Here is a 22,500-nt window from a genome sequence, read left to right on the forward strand (position 1 = left end):
TGGTGGTGGTGGAGGGTGTGGTGGTGGTGGTGGTGGTGGGGGGGTTAATGGAAAGGGGTTCTAATGCAGCTTGTGTCAACCAGAATGAAATGAAATGTTGGGATGCGGAAGTTGCTCCCGCTAAGCCAGCACCCTGAGATGATCATTTAATGTCAGTTGTACCAGGACGGAGTTCTCTCCAGTTTTTGCATCTGATTGTTCTTTCCCTTTATCCCTCCTCTCTCTCTCTCTCTCTCTCTCTCTCTCTCTCTCTTTTCCCCGGCTGCATGATGATACTACCCAAGTGCAAAGAGCCCAAAATGCAAACTAAACATGTATAGGTGCGTGTGTTTATGAGAGACAAAGAGAAGAACACATGTGAGACACACACACACACACACACACACACACACACACTGATTGCATCGCTCGTCCTATGTCGATACTGCGTCAGCGTCAGTGGGCTGATCACACAGACTGGCCATTGTTGGTAGCCAGCTGTAGGTCTGTGATGTGATTTATCAGCTTCTCCTCTCTTTCTTCTCTCTTTCTCTCCTCCTCTCTTCTTTTTCTATCCTCTTCTCTTTCTCTTTCTTCTCTCTTTCTCTCCTCCTCTCTTCTTTTTCTATCCTCTTCTCTTTCTCTTTCTCTCCTCCTCTCTTTCTCCTCTCTTTCTCTCCTCTCCTCCTCTCTATCCTCCTTTCCTTCTCCCCTCTTCTCTCCTCTCCTCCTCTCTATCCTCCTCTCTTTCTCTCCTCTCCTCCTCGCTATCCTCCTCTCTTTCTCTCCTCTTCTCTTTCTGCTCTCTGATCTCTCTGTCCTCCTCTCTTTCGCTTCCTCTCTTCTTTTTTTGTTTTTTTTTCCAAGCATAAGCTGTCTGGCTGTGTCACGTCCTATTCTCGTCCAGTATCCCCACACACACCTTTGTGAATGTGACCCCCCCCCTCCTCTCTCTCTCTCTCTCCCCCTCTGTCCTCTCCCTCTCTCTCTCTCTCTCTCTCTTCCCCTCTGTCTCTCCCTCTCCCTCTCTCTCTCTCTCTCTCTCTCTCTCTCTCTCTCTCTCTCTCTCATGTGGAGCATGGGTGTGGTGATGTGGAGGTGCTGGGGTGTCAATTTTCAATTCAATTCAATTCAAAAGCTTTATTGGCATGAATGTAAATACAATATTGCCAAAGCATCAATCAGGTTATAATAGTCAAATAATAATACATACTGTAATATTGAGTAATAAAGAAGAAAAACAAATGAGAAAAAAAGAATAATAAATAATATTGAAGAATAAGAAATACATGAAAAAAGTAAACATACTCTAACTTATACTAATGTAAATAATAAGCAGCGCAAGTTGCTGGTCATGTGGACTCTTTTCTCTCCATGACTCAGACTCAGGCGTACAGTACGCCGCTAGCTCAGGGTGAGGCTCTGCACCTGACGGAGACCTCATGCGCCGCCAGTGACAGCCTCGCCCGCCCGCCCCCCCGCCCGCACGCCGCCCAGCGACAGCGACAGCGCCAACAGTGACGCGCACGCCACCGCGCTTTGATGTGCAGCGTTTACAACGTGCAGCCGCACCAGGGAACATCAAAGACATCTGGGAAAAAGAGAGAGAGGGAGAGAGAGAGAGAGTGGAGAGGGTATAGCATGGATGGGGAGGAGGGGACTTAAATGATGCTCATGACTGAAGTCGACAGAGACAGAGAGAGAGAGAGAGAGAGAGAGAGAGAGAGAGAGAGAGAGAGAGAGAGAGAGAGAGAGATGAGAAAGTTGGAAAAAAGGTGGGGAAAGGCGCTATGACACTGCAAGGAGGGAAGTGAGGTCGTCATCATCACCAGAGAAGCGCCGCGGCGTTGGCTCCCGACCTCCCGTCTCCCGTCTCTGCTAGCGCCACTTGAGACGACCTCCTGGCCCGACCGACTCCGCTCTGTGTCCTGTCCGCTCTGCGTCCTGTCCGTGGGATGCCTTGGCCACTCATTATCCCACACGCATGCTTCTCCGCTGAGCAGCCGGTTGCGTAATGGCCCATCACACAACACAACACAGGGCACTGTTTTGGAGCTGCTGACAGCTTCTACTACTGCACATCAAAGCTACTTCGCTCTTGCCTGTTTCACACGGGCTAATAGGCCCAGTAGCTTTTCTTTTTCCACACACTCTAAAATGTAATAGATGTGAACACTGAGTACTCATCTACAGTATATCTAAAGAGGGGCATCACGGAACGCATTCAATGTTCACAAATAACCCGTAATGATGAATAATGACTCCGTGTAGTGGTGAATCTATCATTTATTACATTTTCCACAGTCAAATATATCTTATTAGCCCATATGTTAATGGGCTAATGGTCAACTTGTCGCCATTATTGAGGTTGCTTTAGCTGAATGTACTCCTGTGTGACTGTTTACTTAGGACATTATTGTTTACTTAGGACATGCTGAATAAAAGAAAGATGTTTTTTACTTTTTACGTGTACATGTAATTGAGCTTTGGCAATATTGTTCATGAAACGTTCATTGGCAATAAAGCTTTATTGAATTGAATTGAATTGAATTTGAATTGAATTGAATTGAACTGAATTGAATTGAATTGAATTGAATTGAATTGAATTGAATTGAATTGAATTGAATTGAATTGAATTGAATTGAATTGAACTGAATGGGTTGATGAGCTATGTTGTTATGTTCTGTGTGTCTGCACAGGGAACCCCCGGGGTGGTGGGGTTCTACAGGACCTTCATGCAGACCCTCCACCAGGCCTTTTGGTCGACGCTACCCGGTCTGGGCGCGGTCAGCCACGCAGGGACACTGCAACACCCCCCCGATGAGCTGGACATGGTGGAGGGTGAGTGAGAGCTGGGGACTCACACATTAGTCAGGGTGTGTGTGTGAGAATTCATTCATTTCAGTGAGTTTGTTCTACTGGGGTTAACATCACACAAGGTAACTGAATTCTCTCCACATTTCCAAAACTCCACAACAACATGCATCATAAGGCCTGAAATATAATGCCAGTGAATCCCTAAAAACAGTCTCAAAGTACAGTTACTGTGAACCATGTGGCAATCCGTAAAAAACACTATCATATCACAAAAAGTTTCAAAAAGTTAATGATAGTCCATCATTTTGTCCAGTTGCTGTAGTTGTTTTCATACTGCACTAATACCAGTAGTTTCATGCTACCTAACACATTGTTGCTGAACATCTGGTTCCATGCTGTTTCAGGTGAGTGTGTGAACTGTATGTGTGCACATGTATAAATGCCTGTGTGTCTGAGCATGTGTGTTTGTGTGTGTGCACATGTGGGAGTGTGCATATTTGCATGTGTGTGTGTGTGTGTGTGTGTGTGTGTGTGTGTGTGTGAATGTGAATGTGAATGTGTGTGTATAACATCACAGACCAATGACATCATCACTGTTCCCATGGAGTCAGTAGATGGCAGTAAGCGATTAAGGAGATTGTGTAACTGCACTTCCACTGAGAGACCTGATCCTCTTGATATGAGCACAGAAACCACCCTCAGACTAGTCAGTGTTAGCACATAAACCACCCTCAGACAACTCTACTAGACAGTGTTAGCACATACAGTAAACCACCCTCAGACAACTCTACTAGTCAGTGTTAGCACATAAACTACCCTCAGACAACTCTACTAGTCAGTGTTAGCACATAAACCACCATCAGACAACTCTACTAGACAGTGTTAGCACATAAACCACCATCAGACAACTCTACTAGTCAGTGTTAGCATAATAAACCACCCTCAGACAACTCTACTAGACAGTGTTAGTGCCTAAACCACCCTCAGACAACTCTACTAGTAGACAGTGTAAGCACATACAGTAAACCACCCTCAGACAATTCTACTAGTAAAAGTAGTAGTAAAAGACTAGTAAAAGTAGTAGTAAAAGATATTTTCTATATTTATGTTGGCTTAGTTGGTCTTTCACTCTCTTTTCTGAGATATGTTTCTCAACACATGCACAGTTACCCTTGTGCCAGTGCTGAGATTGTCTCGGCAGTAACACTTTGCTGTGTACCTTAAGTAATCTGGATATCCTAAACAACTCTTAAGAAGCTAAGAAGAAAAAGGTGTTGAATCCGTTCTAACTAATCCGAAAGTGTGTCCATGCATGTGATTGTGCACACATCAGGTTTAGTTTCCAGCTTCACTATGGAACCAGTCCCAGCCTCTCTCCCTTCATTCTTTCCATCCCAGAATACCCCTTCACCTCAGGTTGCCAGGTAGCAAGGGACAGTGCAGGCGAGGTGGACCACGGAATGTGAGCGGCCAGGTTTAGCCAAGTGTCCTCCCTGCTCGACTCGCCGCGCCAGTATATGAATGTCTTATATATTCATCCATAAAGCGGCGCGGACGTTTTTATAGCGCTCCGTACGTGGGAAAGACATTACCAAGAACTCACCTGTAATAAGCCAAACCACATGCAGATGTGCGGGATCTCCAAAAACAGCACTTCCACCGGGGGCTCTCGCTTGATGGATTAGACAGTCCAGGTGGAATCCGTCCACGCCAGCTCCGCGGAGGATACCAGGGAACGGACGGGCGGGCAGCTCTCGGACGGCTGGTGCACGTGTGGGCCGGCTCTGCTTAGCACAGTCTGGCTCTCGGCAGAAGCATTCATAATGACATTATTGACTGACATGCCCTCAGAAAGCTCTCTTAACCCTGGCATTCACCCAGAGAATTATCATCGTTTCTATGATGTACTATTTTCCCAATAACCGGGTCACCTCGTCCGATTACTTTTGAAAAGTTTGATAACAGTTTATTGTTATTAGGCTCCGTTTTACGACGGCAATGCATACAGTCTACGAGTGATATATGGCTTCATCTGTTCTTCGAGCTCAGCCTTGAGAGTCGCTCCAGATGATAATAACATTGTAGCAAATTGAAGCATCGAACAGTTCCTCTTTTTATTGTGAACACATGGCACTCTTTCACTGAAACACAGCAGGGTCATAAATTATTCATGGCCACGCTGACAATATCTGGAGATAGTCAAAGCTAAAAGCACTGCAACATGCACATCACCGTTCGGATCATGTCGCCCCAATCACAGCGGGGATGATTAGAAGTCAAACTCGGAGCTCTGGGAGTCGATGTGCCAAGGGATGACAAGGAGCGGCAGCCCCTGCCAAGGCTTTGCAGATGAAAGCCCGTCTGTAATTAAAAGTTCTGCTTCCTTCCCCAGTGTCGGTATCGGAGTGACACTCTTGATTATTGTCACCCGGCGAGCTGCGAGTGAGTCGATATCGAGGACGACGGGAACCATCCCTCATCATGTCTCTCCATTTGGTTAACAGATGCCCTTTGTACGGGGAAGTCATTGCTTAGGTTACCGACCACAATAGGCGCTTGTTGGAATTTCAGAAAATTTGAGTCCATATTTGAGATCTCTTTGCAAAGAGAAGGGATGGTATTAATATTCTTTTTATTGGAGATCATATTCATATTGATGAGCGTGGGAAATGTATGGGCACTGTTGCCTGAATGCTACTTCTTCTATTGTTTTGTGCGAGTACATACTTTTTTCCAAGACTGAGTAGCAGCTGTTGTGATTTATGATACTGTTGGAAATGGTATTTAGCACTTTTAATGACAGGGAATAAGTTGTCCCAATATTTTTATTTTTTTTGTTGGTGCTTTTGTTTCGATGCAGATTATATGCGTTTATGGAAAATGTAAAAGGTTGGGAGGAATGTACAGTAAGTGGAGTTGTTACGAAATATACTGGCTTCAAAGACTGAGTGGTGGTGTCTGCAGAAAGCTGAGTGGACAAAATAGACATTATTTCCTCTTCCAAGGAGGTTATGTTTTCATAGTCTGTCTGTCTATCTTTGTTTGTATGTTTGTTTGTTTGTTCGCAAGATAACTCAAGAAGTAATGGATGGATTTCGGTTAAATTTTTAGGGAAGGTCTGAAACGACCCAAGGACGAAACGATTACATTTTGGGAGGCGGTTATGTTTTCGCTTGGCGGAGGTTTGCGCTCTTGGGGTGCTTTTCTTGTTAATACAGCTTTTACTGGGTTTCTAATCTGACATTACACACACATTGCTTTGTTGTTAAGCCAACGTGTGTGAGGCGAGTGCTTTCTGCAGTATCCCATCCACACCCAAAGGGGCTGAGCCTGAATCACACGGAGCTCCCAGGTCACAGAACGCTTATTCAATCTCAAGAGAAGAACGTGGATTTTTATATTTTGTAAAGCATCACAATCTTAAAGAGGAACTTGTTCATCTCATGGTACATGCAGTATTGCCATGCCACAGTATTGGCACGGTAAATGCAGTATTGCCATGCCACAGGTTTCAATAGCACTATTTCACAAGGTACACTACTGATTAAAACAAGCATTTACATATGACTACTGTCATGTAATCATTATCAATAACCAGCAAAGTTCAAGGCCCATCTGTCCAGTTTTTAAGGGACACCAGTGCCCACCACTGACGCACAACATGAGCACAATACCATCAGCATAAACCCAAATATGGCCCCAAACTCAGTAGCCAGAGCCCAGCGTGCTGATGTGTTGCCCTTGCTATGTGCACCAGTGGCTTGTGCCTGAACCCCTCGGTGGTGACTGGGGTTTCCCCCTCTGCCGTCTGCCTTCAATACTCCATTGATTTACTGCCGGTCAAAGACCACTCAGTTTGCCTCAGGTCAGTTGGTTGGCACTGAAGCTGGGCAGTGGCTCAAAACTCTCACTCCGTCAAGGGAAATGGCATAGGAACACTGGCACTTAGAAGCATAGGTGCATTGATGACCACGCCCCCCCCGCCCCCACATCCCCTCCTTCCTCTTACCACTATGTTATAGGGTCGTCATTATTAACCGTAAATATTAGATGGTGGGGTGTTACGGAGGTTGAAAAAAAAAAAATCAAAATACTTATGTTTCGGAAACACAAACAAAAGATGAAAAAAAAAAAAAAAGCCCCAAAGCCCCACGTTGGAGTTTTTACGTTGGCCAATCTCTCAGTGGAAGAACTGTTTCTGTGGCGGGCAATTTGTGATTGATGCTTTTGATTACGGTAAAAAAAAAAAAAAATCTGTTAATATAAACATGGGGAACATTTTGCAGCATGCCAATGTCAATAACCTCTCCCGGGTCACGCCGGCCTCAGGGCCCCATATTTCATTCATTTTGTCAGAGTGAGTTTGCGAGGCTCCCGCTCATGAAGCACTTGGCCTCTTTGATATGGCAAAATTGCCCACCATTAATGTCCAGACTACTAAAGTATTCATTCAGACATATCACTTGCCTCCAGTCTGGCTGGGCTCAAATGGGAAATGGATGTTAATGAGATGTTTTGACTATGTGTCCCCGATGTCAACTATTTTCTCAATGGGGGGGTAGGGGTGCCAAGAATATCTTTTTCTGGAAAGTTCTCTAAATGGCCAGGCGAGTGGAGCCGCTCATAAGAATAGGGTCATCAATCTAATGACTTTAAGTGTTGCGACTGCAAGCTTCCTGTTTACACATCAATTGACTGGATGCTTGGTCAGGTGCCAGATACAATTTTTGTCAGCAAAGTTGCATTTTTTTGTCCAACTTAATGAAAATGAAAACCGGGTGGCACTAACACATTTTTGAATGTAGAGTGCTGGACACTTTTTTTTTTGTAGAAGAAAATGCATTACATTAACATGTATTCATTTTGAAGACCCATTGAAAGTGAATTTCAGTAGTTCTATCATATCATGTATTTGCATGTTCTGTTGAGGTAATCATCTAAAGATAACATTGCATCGCTACTGACAGTCTCCATTGTTCCCATTTTTTTGTTACTACCCTCCACACCGACATTGAACTTGCGACCCTGCGACCTTGTCCATTTTGATTCGGTTCCATTTTTATTGGTGCCACTTCCATTGAAAATCCATTGTTTAGCCATCGTAGATCAAATTCTTGAGCAACATTTGAAGAAGATGAAGATTTCTACTTGCTTCGGTGTGCAGTGGTAGTTGGATTATGACAGTGGCCGTGGCAATGGCAGTTCTGATGTGATGTGGGCCATATCCCATCCTCAACTGGTCGAACTACAGGAACTCACTGCATACTCTACTTACTCTACTTGGCTCTTGGCTTTCTTTCTAACTATTCTCAAATGTTGCAATCCTCTTCAATATAACTTATATAAGCAACTTGACCAGAAGATCTGAGAGATTTTGGAGTATGCAGGGTAAGATTTGTAATGTAATAATCAGTAACGCCACATTTGCTGTTTTCTTTTAAAACGTGAAATTCAATAACCTCATCCCACCAAGTAAAAAAAAAAAAAAAAAAAAGGCGCCGCCCATTCACAGCACACTTGTAAGGCTGCCGTGATCTTCCCTCAATAGCCTGTTTCAGCAGCTATCTTCTCCCTTTGCCAAAAAAGATCATTATGTCACATTGCGGAATTTGTCTTTGCCATATGTTGCTCTTTATTGACCCATTAATCACAATTTGCACTCACTTTGTTTTTGGTCTGAGCCGTGTGGAGTACGCATATTCCCCGAGCTCCCACACCCTTAACCCTCATCCCGGGCTCCGTCCGTGCAAAGGCTCATGATCTAATTCCAAACCGATCTGCAAGAATAACATGCCTCATCTCATGTTAAATCACTCTCTGGTCTGGTGGAGGTTTCACCGTTGTCTTTATTGGTGTCTACTCTGTACGGAAAGAAACGGGCTTGTCTGAGCCCTCTCAATTTTCTATCTCGTAGCCTAGTCAAGGCCGCCCTATTTTTAACCAAATCAATATTGGACTTGCGTATATCTGCATATGGTATCTACAGAACCTCACACAAACTCCCCCTGTTCGTACAAACGATTTCCACATGTAAGACTAACCCAATCTTGTGATGAAAACCCATCATGAAGTGCAGGAGAATTTGAGGGGTGGGGGTTTGGGGGGGGGGGGGGGGTCGGTGTCGGGGGGGCTTGCGTTGTCTCTTAGAATGGCGTCCGGCTAGAGTCCGGCTATGTTCCCAGGCCTTCTCTGGGTGGTCCTCGTCGGCCACTTAGCCGACAGAGGCAGCACTGCTAATGGTCTTGAGGCCTTGGACTCAACAGTACCCCCCTCTGTGAAGTTAAATAAACAAGTATGACTGCTCCGCAGAGGAGCCAGAACCAAGAGGAGCTGTGATTTTTTTTTTTTTTTTGGAAACTAAAGGAGAAGGATAGACTGGGTGAGAACTACACACACATAAATATGTACAGAGTAGTCACACTAACATCTGATCCTTGTTTACTTTAATGTGTACAAGATTTAGCTGAGCCCCCCCCCCCCCCCCCCCCCCCCCCACCCCCCAGTATACATCGCAAGTACCACGTAGCTGTAATTGATGAACAGCGTTAGTAGTTTTACAGCGTGGGTGTGTGCAAAAGATGAATGTTGGAAGAGTGGAATACTTTCTTGCCTTTTAACTACTTGAACTTTTCATCTTCAGTCTGTCCCTGTATTTCACCATACTTATCATGTCAAGGAAGAACTAGAGCAGTAATACAACATCATATTTCTACACTTAAACCACTTCCTATACACACCAGCAGAATATATGGTATATATGCTGAGCATATATGTAGTACTGTATATATACTGAGCATACAGTTTAGAGTAAAAATTTACATTGGAACAACTTCTATAATAACACAGATGTGAAACTGAAGAACAGTTCCACGGATGACGTACCATTATCAAATATTCTCAAACTGTAAGGTACCCCAATCATTGAGTGTTTGATAATCAAATGATTTGATAATTAAACCAGAGTCCTGTTCTCAATGCTCTTTTTTTGATGTTTCTGTCCCAGTATGTTGAGGACCATAAGACGCCTTGTGGCTTTTCAGATTGGACCAGCGTGTTTCAGTCGCCGTGGTTCTTTGAAACTGAAAGCCAAACTGAAAAGATAATATTTACAAAGCACAACTGTCTTCGCTGACAACAGCAGCTGTGTGATTTATCATAATTTAGTCTAGGGGAGTGACACCATTTCAGGATCTGTTTTGCTGAATCATCAAACATCAGACACTATGTGCCAGATGCCTGATGCCTGACCAATGAGGCGAGAGATGGGAGCCCAGGAAAAGAGGGATTGGGTGACGTCATGGAGCAGCAGGCCAAGATCAATGGCTGGATTGAGTTTCCCTAGTGCTGCTGGGGCTGCAATGAGCAATGGGAGTGAAGAGCAAAAGTTCACTTTCCTTGAGGTTTTGTGTCACACGTTGTACACTCCAAGAATGCATGAACTTCCCATTGAAGTGGGGACGCCAAACCAACTGAAATGCCAGTAGGGAATTATAGCCAATGCCTAATACCTGCATTGCATTCAAGGCTACTTAGAACCTGCCCAGCATGCCTAACCTAATGCCAATATCTGGGATTAGGATACCACAGCTCCTGCCTACAGTAGCATACAGTATAACCGAATGCCGATATCTGGGATTAGCATATCACAGCTCCTGCCTAGCATGTAACCGAATGCCAATATCTGGGATTAGCCTACCACAGCTCCTGCCTAGCATATAACCGAATGCCGATATCTGGGATTAGCCTACCACAGCTCCTGCCTAGCATATAACCGAATGCCGATATCTGGGATTAGCATATCACAGCTCCTGCCTAGCATGTAACCGAATGCCGATATCTGGGATTAGCCTACCACAGCTCCTGCCTAGCATATAACCGAATGCCGATATCTGGGATTAGCCTACCACAGCTCCTGCCTAGCATATAACCGAATGCCGATATCTGGGATTAGCCTACCACAGCTTCTGCCTAGCATATAACCGAATGCCGATATCTGGGATTAGCATATCTCAGCTCCTGCCTAGCATATAACCGAATGCCGATATCTGGGATTAGCCTACCACAGCTCCTGCCTAGCATATAACCGAATGATATCTGGGATTAGCATATCTCAGCTCCTGCCTAGCATAAAACCTAATGCCAATATCTGGGATTAGCATATCTCAACTAAATGTAGGATTTCCCTTGTTTTCATCCATTTCCAATAGTATTCTCATTTAGGGGATACCCAATTCAAAGAGAACTAACAAAAAGGATCAAGTTCCGGGTCGGCAAAGACAAAGCTGCATAGTGCAAATATCAGGCTCTCGAGACACGCATCGACAGAGATGCAGTTCTGCCTTATTATAAGGCCACAGTTCATCAAAATGAGTTGTTAAGACATTATTCTAAACTAAAACTATGACATTGTGTTGCTTTAATGCAGCCCAGCCAGACCATCATCTGAACAGTTAAGACATTTTCCACTTATCAAAACGAACCAGCAATTTCACAATAGTTTGATCAATTTACAGTATTTACAGCTGCCAAGGACCTAGTAATCCTAAAATCTGATGCTAACATCCAGAATATATCTCAATCAGTGGAAGGTGGTTATAGTTGACAATAATCAATGCATCCAAGGAGGTTCACCCTTCCACAGAGGAAATTATCTGCTGCATATTATTTTATTGGGTTTATCCGAAGACCATTATCTGAACAGATTGGACATTTCCCTCTTACCAAAACAGCTTCCTGCAGTTTTGAATCGAATTGATGGTTTGTCTATTATTGAATTATAAATCTTGCAATAGCACTTGTAGTATCTCTATACATAATGCAGCTTACTACCCTTTGTCTTATTGGCCTCATAGTCCAGTGAAGAGTAGTGTTGTGATATATTTGTGAGGGGAGATATGCTCGCTCCTCACGTGTCTCTACTGTATGTATCTCATCTCTATACAGTATGTTTATATGTCTCAGCTTTACTGTAGTGTTGTGGGTTTTGCTTAAACCTTTGGCCTCTGATTGTGTTTAGTGTTACACTCCTCCTATCCAATCTGTCTCTCTCTCTCTCTCTCTCTCTCTCTCTCTCTCTCTCTCTCTCTCTCTCTCTCTCTATATATATATATATATGTCTGTGCCTCCCTCTCACTAGCTCCGTCTTGTTCTCCCTCACACAGTATTTCTCTCTGGATCTGTCTCTCTCTCTCTCTCTCTCTCTCTCTCTCTCTCTCTCTATCTCTATCTCTGTCCCTCTCTTTCACTAGCTCTGTCTTGTTCTCCCTCACACAGTATTTCTCTCTGGATCTGTCTCTCTCTCTCTCTCTCTCTCTCTCTCTCTCTCTCTCTCTCTCTCTCTCTATCTCTATCTCTATCTCTGTCCCTCTCTTTCACTACTGTAGCTCTGTCTTGTTCTCCCTCACACAGCATTTCTCTCTGGATCTGTCTCTCTCTCTCTCTCTCTCTCTCTCTCTCTATCTCTATCTCTATCTCTGTCCCTCTCTTTCACTACTGTAGCTCTGTCTTGTTCTCCCTCACACAGCATTTCTCTCTGGATCTGTCTCTCTCTCTCTCTCTCTCTCTCTCTCTATCTCTATCTCTATCTCTATCTCTATCTCTGTCCCTCTCTTTCACTACTGTAGCTCTGTCTTGTTCTCCCTCACACAGTATTTCTCTCTGGATCTGTCTCTCTCTCTCTCTATCTCTATCTCTATCTCTGTCCCTCTCTTTCACTACTGTAGCTCTGTCTTGTTCTCCCTCACACAGTATTTCTCTCTCTGTCAGTATGATCCCTCTCTCTCTCTCTTCTATCCTTCAGTATTTTCCCTCTCTCTCTCTCTCTTCTATCCTTCAGTATTTTCCATTTCTATCTCTATCGTTATTTTGGCTGAGGTCAAGAAGTCACACAGTCATTAAAGCCTCGTACACTTAAGAAAGATGAAAATCGATTGTTCTCTTCCTACCTCGCTCTCTCCCTCCCTCGCTCGCTCCCTCCCTCCTCGTTCTCTGGCACGCTTTCCTCTGTCCTGATTCCAGCACTTTTGAGATTACTGCACGGTCTACTGCTGGTAAGAAAATGTTAATTGTGTCCGCCAAGCATTGTTCTGGGGCAGGGCTTACCGGAATTGTTCAATAAAATGTAATTTTATCCATCTCTGAAGGAATTATGGAGAAATAAGATCAAGATGTCTGAAGTCCGCATGGAACACTTAATACTAGGTGCTGTTTGGACTCTGTTTTGTTTTGTAATTTAATTCCACCTCTAGCAAGAAAAAAAAGGCAAATAAAAATGGTAGAAAGCGGTAAGAAAGTGGGTTAATGGCTCTTAGAATAACCAGTACAGTACTGTACGCCGAGTGTTTTTTACTTTAAGACCCCAGCAGCTCATATGAGCTTCCAGTGACGGGCTGTCAGTTTTACTCACTGGCCTGGTTATGCAGTTGGACACCGCAGCAGTAATACGCTGAACCCAGCACTCACTCTTTCCCCTCTGATCCTGTGAGGCTGGCTACTAGCGTAGCGCTTAGCGTAGCGTTTGAGTGAAGGCAGAGGAGGCTCAGTGGACTGAATGAGTGAGTGAGTGAGTGAGTGAGGAGAGGGAGAGGGAGGGAGGGAGGGAGGGGGAGAGGGAAGGAGAGAGGGAGAGGGAGGGAGGGGAGAGGGAAGGAGAGATGGAGGCAGGCAGTACAGTAAGTAGGTGACTGGATGAATGAGAGTGATGGTAAGCAAAAGGAGTTGACCTTCTCTTGAAGGGGTTGAGTAATCACCTGCGACAGCAGCACAGAGGATTTGCTGGAGAAAAAGTATGTGCATAATGGACACTGCTGTTCCTGTATGATTGATATCTATCTTTTTCTCTCTCTCTCTGTCTCTCTCTCTCTCCCTTATTCCCCCTCTCTCTTTCTCTTTTTCTCTCTCTGTCACTCTCTCTCTCTCTCTCCCTTATTCCCCCTCTCTTTCTCTCTTTTTCTCTCTCTGTCTCTCTCTCTCTCCCTTATTCCCCCTCTCTCTTTCTCTTTTTCTCTCTCTGTCACTCTCTCTCTCTCTCTCCCTTATTCCCCCTCTCTTTCTCTCTTTTTCTCTCTGTCTCTCTCTCTCCCCCTTATTCCCCCTCTCTCTTTCTCTTTTTCTCTCTCTCTCTGTCTCTCTCTCTCTCCCTTATTCCCCCTCTCTCTTTCTCTTTTTCTCTCTCTGTCACTCTCTCTCTCTCTCCCTTATTCCCCCTCTCTTTCTCTCTTTTTCTCTCTCTGTCTCTCTCATTTCCCCCCCCTCTCTCCTTCTCTCTTTTTCCTCATCTCTCTGTCCCTCTGCAGAGCCGTCGGTGACCGAGGCCAGCGACGTGTTTGGTCTGAATGGGCAGATTGAGCACAAGCTGTGGTTCCTGAGGGAGCACGTGTCCCGAGACACACGGCTGGTGCTGATTGGACACTCCATCGGCTGCTACATCATCCTGGACATGATGAAGAGGGACCCCGGCCTGCAGGTGAGACTGATGTGGACACACATGATAGACTCTGATTATTATTATTGTTTTTATTTTAGTAGGAAATCACATTACATATAACATTTTCTTATTTTAAATTACTCTTAAATACATGCTAATAATATATATTTAGTACATTGTATGTACATAGTAATCACATTACTTTGTACTATTTCTGAGGTCAAATATAACTTCTAAGAACTTTATATTTACAATAATAATTTAAGAAATTGGCAAATTAATTCAGATAATTGACAGTCTTCTCAGTCGTACTTTAACACGCTTGATATAAAGTGTGTCTGTCAGGTACCTCACTGGATAGCAGCTCTGCAGTAGCTTACAGATATCTCTTATGGTAATCCCGATATTGGGTGTAATCTAGATGCAGAGATTTGGTCAGGTGTATGAAAGCAACTGAAATTATAGATTGCTTTAACTTTACAATTAATTGGCTTTTACTTGCCTTCAGACGTATAGGTTAGGTGTACTGCACGACTCCAGACCGTAGATTATTATAAACTTTCACTAGACTTTCAGCACATTAAAATGGGTTTGAATTTAAAGTGGATTATGTGCAAGGGTTCTCCCACGTTGTTGCATTCCTTCAGAGAAATTCTGGAATTTTAGGGACTTCATTTCGGAGGGAAGCCCTTATTTGGGTGGTCTTGGTACCTTAAATCTATACCCAGGCACCACCATCTGACACCAGACTCACTGTAATTCCTCCAGTATCCTCCAAACTCTTCTGTATCTGTGTTTGAAGGATGAGTCTGGTTGAAATATGGAATAGCCAAAGTTGCAAAGCAGACAAAGCACAAAGGTGGTTTACCTGTGATTCCTGCGTTCACATGTGTGTTGTTGTATGGTAAGGAAAGAACCCATTTCAATCTCAAGCAGAGTTGTCTGATTAAATAACTCCCTTAGTGCAGCAATTACAGCCACTGAATAAACACACTGTGCTGGCGTTCCCATGATCTGCCCACAACCTCTCTCAATTTAAATGACTGATTACATGTTGGCTCATTGCACAGCGCCCCTCTGAAACACCACCTGAGCGCTACGCGCAGTACTCGCCTCCTCACCAAAGCCTCATTCACAGGCTAAACACACACACACACACACACACACACACGCGCGCGCGCTGGCTGGATAGTGAATGGCGTCTCCCGCTACCTCTGCCTCGTAAAAGCCTCCACAGGCTCTGCGGTTTGTCTGCGGAGCTGCGTTATGAATGTGGCAGCGCACGGCCCATTGAGAAGCTCAGGGAAGCCGCGCTCTCAGAGCGGACACACGTCATGTTTAAAAAGTATCATGAGAAAAACACTGAAGGGGGTGAGAGAGATGTGTGTGTGTGTGTGTGTGTGTGTGTGTGTGTTTGTGGGTGGGGGGGGTGGGGGGGGTCTGGACAGGACACCTCTGTACTCCGAGCCATGCAGAAGGTCAAGGGATTAAATAACGGGGGGAAAGACAGTGAGAGGGAGAGGTTCTCTTTTTTCCTCTTTCTTAGGGGGTTTCCTGTCACTAAGATGAGCTCTTCATCATTTTTATTCCTGCGCTTCCCTCCCGCTTACCCCAACCGGCCCGCTTTTTTCTTCTCCTCTCCTCTCCTCTCCTCCTCAGAGGGAATTTGTAGAGCAGAGCATTTTTCTCCCAGTGCCTGGTTATTTCCCCCCTTTTGCTCTCTCTCTCTCTCTCTCTCTTTCTCTCTCGTTTTTTTCTTTCTTTCTCTCTCTCGCTCTCTCTCTCCCGCTCTTTCTCTCCCTCTCTCTTTCTCCCTCTCTCTCTCTCTCTCTCGCTCTCTCTCTCCCTCTCTCTCCTTTGCTCTGGCTCCAGAGAGGAAGGTGAAGCACTCGAGTTAAACCTCATTGGAAAAGCCAATACATCATGCTTGAATAATCCCGTCAGATGTGTTACAAGCCCTCGGACAAACACTGGGCCGGCTCATAGAGACTTTATTAAGTCAACGTGTAATTTAAAGGGTCCCGCTAGAGGGACGCACGCGGCCCCCTGATACGCTCTACTTAACGCGCTCATAAGCACCACGACACCATTAAAGTCATCAGAAATGATTAAAACCACGGCGAAAGTCAACATGCGGCTGCCAGGTACATGTGGGCTCTAGTGGCTCCTATCGCATGTTGACACGGGGTTTATGAATGCCGGTGTTGTGCCGGTGACTTCAGCAGCGAGGCTCGTGAGAGGGAGTTATATGTGCCGTATCTTTGGGCTCGCCGAGCCCCCCTCCAGTGTTTGTGGCTCCTCGGAGACCGCTTCTTCTGAAACGTTTCCCAAATTCCTCACGAAATATCTTTTAAAGAACCTAGGAGTGGTCTCCTTTCGTCACGCTGTAAAAGTGTCACTTTCGGTTGGTGCCATCCACAACAGACGCAGCCGTGGTGTTGAGCAAGTTTATGTATGAGGTGTCGTGCCTTGTGCTCATGTGAACCCCCCAAAGGCTTTGGACCGTGCTGGAGGGAAGTGCTGAGACGTGGCATTTCTCCTGTCAGTCTTCTTCACGCTTGATCATTTCAAGAGGTCGGGCACAGCAGCGATGCCAAGGGATCCTGTGATGAGGTTGTTCTCCATAATTATGATGACCCTCAGAACAGACCAACCAACGTAGTTGCATTCAAGTTATACGGAAACTGGGAAAATAACTCCCGCACCCACAATTGTTGATCGACGACAATGGTAACTTCAGCAAACTAGTAAATTCATGTTTTCGATTTTGCTGGAAGTGTGGAATTTTTATTGTGTTGCTCACAAACTAGTTATGCGTCAGAGACAGGCCTACAAACTACATTTCCAATTAAAATGAACAGTAAAATCAGAATTTATGTCTTCAGTTGTAACTTAAAATTGTTTGCAGGATGGACTCGCGTCATTTGCCATCTTGAATGCTTGTTTACAACTGCATGACCCCCAGTCTCCCAATTGGACACTGTGCATTCGCCGGTCTCCCCTGGGGAAAGGGGACGTCCAGTCCGCCATGAGACCCACACAAAAGACACACACAGACACTAAGAGCAAGGAAACAACATATTCCATTCCCACATAAAGACCTCTTGCTGCCAAGTTGCAAACACGAGGATTACATCGTGTAATCTACGAGGTGTGATAATCAGAAACTCCTGTGTCTCTCTCTGGCTTTGCTTCACCACAGCTGGTTTGGTAGAGCTTCATGCTGTCCCGGCAAAGCTTGGAAACAGAAGCGGTTGCTCTCTTAAGTGCTTCATTTTCCCCGCGTCCACCCACCCCCAGTGCTCACCAGCCACGGAGGAGAAGCCAGAGCTCAGCGTGTAGAAGGGAACAGCGCTGCATGGGACTCCACTACCTCTGCACTGAGGACCTGGGAGATCTGCCCGTCACGCTGGAGATAGAGCCAGTCTGAATCAGGAGCCCAGGAGCCAGGAGCCAGTCTGAATCAGGAGCTCAGGATGCACTGGGGTACTGAGGAGAGGTTGAGAGCAGACAGAGACGGATGATTCAGACTTCTCTCCCATAGACATGGAAAAAAAGAGAAATATATTTTTAATAAATAAAAGATGGCTGTGAATATCTGTGTCTTGGCACAGGCAGTCTTGAAACTGTGAGGAGGCAGTCTGGGGTCTTTGGAGCTGCCCAAGGAAATGGGAAAGGAAAAGGGAAGTGCTGAGCATGAAACAGGCCTCGGAGACCAGCTAAGAGCTTTCTGGCCCTGGGGCGGATGGATAGGGACGGTGCTGTTGACACAGAGGTTGTTAGATGCCCAGGAATACAGTCTCATGTGAAGAGGAACATTTCATGTTTAATATAAATGAAGATCCCTGTCGCCAGAGACCATATTTGGCTTCGTTTACGCCAGAAGATCGGCCCTCATTACTCAGTCCGAATCATCCAAAATCACTTACTGTAGAATGCAAAGATGGGAACGAGTGGGAGCGATTTGCATTTACCATCATACAGTACGTGGCCTTCTGTAAGTGTGCTATGGTGCTCATTACCATCATACAGTACGTGGCCTTCTGTAAGTGTGCTATGGTGCTCATACAGTACGTGGCCTTCTGTAAGTGTGCTACGGTGCTCATTACCATCATACAGTATGTGGCCTTCAGTAAGTGTGCTATGGTGCTCATACAGTACGTGGCCTTCTGTAAGTGTGCTATGGTGCTCATTACCATCATACAGTATGTGGCCTTCAGTAAGTGTGCTATGGTGCTCATACAGTATGTGGCCTTCAGTAAGTGTGCTATGGTGCTCATTACCATCATACAGTATGTGGCCTTCAGTAAGTGTGCTATGGTGCTCATACAGTATGTGGCCTTCAGTAAGTGTGCTATGGTGCTCATTACCATCATACAGTATGTGGCCTTCAGTAAGTGTGCTATGGTGCTCATACAGTATGTGGCCTTCAGTAAGTGTGCTATGGTGCTCATTACCATCATACAGTACGTGGCCTTCAGTAAGTGTGCTACGGTGCTCAGTGTACAGCCATGCTCATTGTTCCCACACAGCAAGCGAGAGCAGGGGAGAGCAGGTGTAACGTTGGACCTGAGCTCCAGCTCAACGTGATAAATGATCATGTTGTGTGCCCTTGGCAATCGCTTGTTCCCCTCCAGAGTCGTGTCTTGGCGGGATTGGGATGAAGCGCTGTAATCTCTGTGGACAAGAGTGAGTGAGGAATTTGGCAACAGGAGAAGCACTTATAATGCTTAAGTGGTCTGTCAGTGACGTGAGAAAGACAAATGGTAAGAGAATAGATCTGACCCCTAAAGTGAGGGAGAACAGGTGAACCCCACCATGTATCTTTATCCGTTTACCACTCCGCACATATACGCTTCTTTCTGTTCTGCAGACCCATTACTTATTGGGAACAGTTTTGTTGAGGACAAGGCTATGCATCAACCCAGGTACTGTTTGGCTGAGAAAATACTTTGGCCTTTATCGGCTCTAAAAATCTTCTACAGCTATTCGTACGGTAATAAAAAGCAGACGGAACATTTATTTTTATGAAAGGAATGTAATGGTCTTAGTTAAAATCGAATGCATCCAAATGTTTAATATTAATGTGATGTTTGTGGAACATGATATGGCATAAATCAGAGTTGGAATAGGAAATGGGTGGATGACGATATTTCGGTGCTATTCAGTAAATTCAAACAGCAATGTTTGATCTGGGAAGTTATTGGGAAATCAATTTTGGAACTCAGTCCCCTTACTGGCACAGGTGTTTGTATACTTACAGAAAAAAGAAAGATGTGGTGGGAAATTGATAAGAACGTAGTCCCATCCTATTGTTTCATCAGTGGAAATACACCTATTTATATGATGGACTTTGCAGGCGCTGTTAATCACATGACTCCCAAGTGAAGCCATTGGCAGCCAGCTTGAGCAGTTTTGCTGTAAACCCAGTTAACCTACAGCGAGGCAGCAATTTGGTCCGCAACTTGAAGCAGCCGACTCCTATTGCCTGTTACCTACCACAGACTGCGACTCGAGGTTTTCCGTGAACAGCACATGAAGCTTCTTTTTTCCGCAGCCTTCTCTTCTTAACCCGGTTTCGCCTTGAGACATTTTCCTGAACTGTTGTTAGTCCCCTCCATGGCACGGCATCTGAGTCAATTCACCAGAGATGTGAGGAGATGGCCTTCCAGTAGTTTACCGAAAAACAAAAAAAAAAGGGCAGGATTTCAACAGACTGTCTGCTGTGGTTTCCAAAAAAAGAAAAAAAGATATTCTGACTCATTATCTGCAGAAACCTCAAGAGTCAAGGCAGATGCAACAGTGATGAAAACCATCTCCTGTGTTGTTTGTCCACTCCAAACCTGGAGAGCTGACCCTATCGGCAAACTAGAGGCACTTTGAATGGGACGCCCTGATAGCCTGTTGAGAAAGGACCCGTCTCGCCTGGCTGGAGAACACATGGCTGCTCGCTCATGCGGCACAGAATTGCGTTTTTGGCGAAATCCTCGTCAACAAAGTTCTAGAACGCACACAGCGATGAACACGGCACGCACCCCCATTTTGCATCAGCCTGCGTGCGAGACCTCCAGGTTCAAAGGTGGCGCGAATAAAAGCCATCATTTGACCCTGCTGAGTCCTTCTAAGAAGTCATGTGACTGCCTCAGGTGGTGCAGGCCCAGCTTGTTTGTTCAGCCCTCACTTCCTGTCTCCGTCAGCTTGCTGGAGATTGGGGGGAACACGGGGAAGAGTCCAGGTGATCTTCTGAATAAACAGGTGTGCCGTGCCGCGCCGCCGGGGCTGGTGCCGCCGCTAATGGCCGCAGTGACGCAGCTCGGGACGCCACAGGCGTGCCAGGGCATCTGTTGGCATTTCCTGTGTTAAGGATGGGGATGGGATTGGCACACGGCTCCCCGGCAACCAACCCCCCCCCCCCCCCCCTCCTCCTCAACCCTCCAACCCATCTGCCCAGCACCTGCGGAGGAAGACACTCTGCTACCACATGTTTAGAGGAAGCACATTCTCATTCACGTTTGTTTTTGTTGACAAACGTTTTCAATCCGGTGACCAGAACAATGGGAATTCCAGCTCAGCGCCACAGTGAGCCACGGTGAGCCACCCCTGACCTTCGTTTGGCGGAACAACACCCATGCCACAGAGTGCACAGATACGCTACAGGACCGGTCAGCACCCATAGCAGAGTGGACAGATACGCTACAGGCAGATACGCTACAGGACTGGTCAGCACCCATAGCAGAGTGCACAGATACGCTACAGGTCGGGTCAGCACCCATAGCAGAGTGGACAGATACGCCACAGGACGGGTCAGCACCCATAGCAGAGTGCACAAGATACGCTACAGGACCGGCCAGCACCCATAGCAGAGTGGACAGATACGCTACAGGACAGGTCAGCACCCATAGCAGAGTGCACAGATAAGTCGGGTCAGCAGAGTGCACAAGATACGCTACAGGACGGGTCAAGCGCATAGTTATGACTCCATACTTTATAAGATATTCCTTTATTGATATTCATAGAAGATATTACATTATTGATATTCCCGATTATTTTTTATATTATACTGTATACCAATGGCTGTCAATTTCTTAGAACATGGATCTGGGATTGCATGCCACTTTTTGTGGTTGAATGGATATGAAATATCACTCTTAATCCCCTTCTGTACAGCGCCTTGTAGTGGGTTTCAGTGGGTGCCAGCTGTCCAGGTGTACTCTACCAGACCTGTCCAGGTGTACTGTACCAGACCTGTCCAGGTGTACTCTACCAGACCTGTCCAGGTGTACTCTACCAGACCTGTCCAGGTGTACTCTACCAGACCTGTCCAGGTGTACTCTACCAGACCTGTCCAGGTGCACTCTACCAGACCTGTCCAGGTGTACTATACCAGACCTGTTCTTCTGTTCAGGTGTACTCTACCAGACCTGTCCAGGTGTACTCTACCAGACCTGTCCAGGTGTACTATACCAGACCTGTCCTTCTGTCCAGGTGTACTATACCAGACCTGTCCTTCTGTCCAGGTGTACTCTACCAGACCTGTTCTTCTGTCCAGGTGTACTCTACCAGACCTGTCCTTCTGTCCAGGTGTACTCTACCAGACCTGTCCTTCTGTCCAGGTGTACTCTACCAGACCTGTCCAGGTGTACTCTACCAGACCTGTCCTTCTGTCCAGGTGTACTCTACCAGACCTGTCCTTCTGTCCAGGTGTACTCTACCAGACCTGTTCTTCTGTCCAGGTGTACTCTACCAGACCTGTTCTTCTGTCCAGGTGTACTCTACCAGACCTGTCCTTCTGTCCAGGTGTACTCTACCAGACCTGTCCTTCTGTCCAGGTGTACTCTACCAGACCTGTCCTTCTGTCCAGGTGTACTCTACCAGACCTGTTCTTCTGTCCAGGTGTACTATACCAGACCTGTCCAGGTGTACTCTACCAGACCTGTCCTTCTGTCCAGGTGTACTCTACCAGACCTGTCCTTCTGTCCAGGTGTACTCTACCAGACCTGTTCTTCTGTCCAGGTGTACTCTACCAGACCTGTCCAGGTGTACTCTACCAGACCTGTCCAGGTGTACTCTACCAGACCTGTGTTTGGCAGCATGTGGGGCTTTTTAGCATCTGAACCGTTGCCATGGTGTTCAGGTGTGCTATACCAGGCGTGTGTGTTCTTGCCAGCACCATGTTGGTTCGGTGCTCGTCAGGGTGAACCTGCTGAGTATATCGAACAGCCTGAAAATTTCAGCTTTGTACTGATTCGAGTTGGCGTTTGTTTACTCGTAAACATTGT

At 45.8% G+C, this 22,500-nt stretch overlaps 1 protein-coding gene across 1 annotated transcript in view; it reads left to right on the top strand.

Annotated features, from left to right (window-relative positions):
- Positions 1–22,500, top strand: part of ldah (lipid droplet associated hydrolase) — a gene marked incomplete in the record, with an annotated part of 72,256 nt that overhangs the window by 19,525 nt on the left and 30,231 nt on the right. The window contains 2 exon segments of the mRNA XM_062522408.1: positions 2,793–2,820; positions 14,091–14,260. Coding sequence (XP_062378392.1) covers positions 2,793–2,820; positions 14,091–14,260 — 198 coding nt within the window.

This window comes from Sardina pilchardus, chromosome 20 (genome assembly GCF_963854185.1).
Source record: "Sardina pilchardus chromosome 20, fSarPil1.1, whole genome shotgun sequence".
Lineage (NCBI taxonomy): Eukaryota > Metazoa > Chordata > Actinopteri > Clupeiformes > Clupeidae > Sardina > Sardina pilchardus.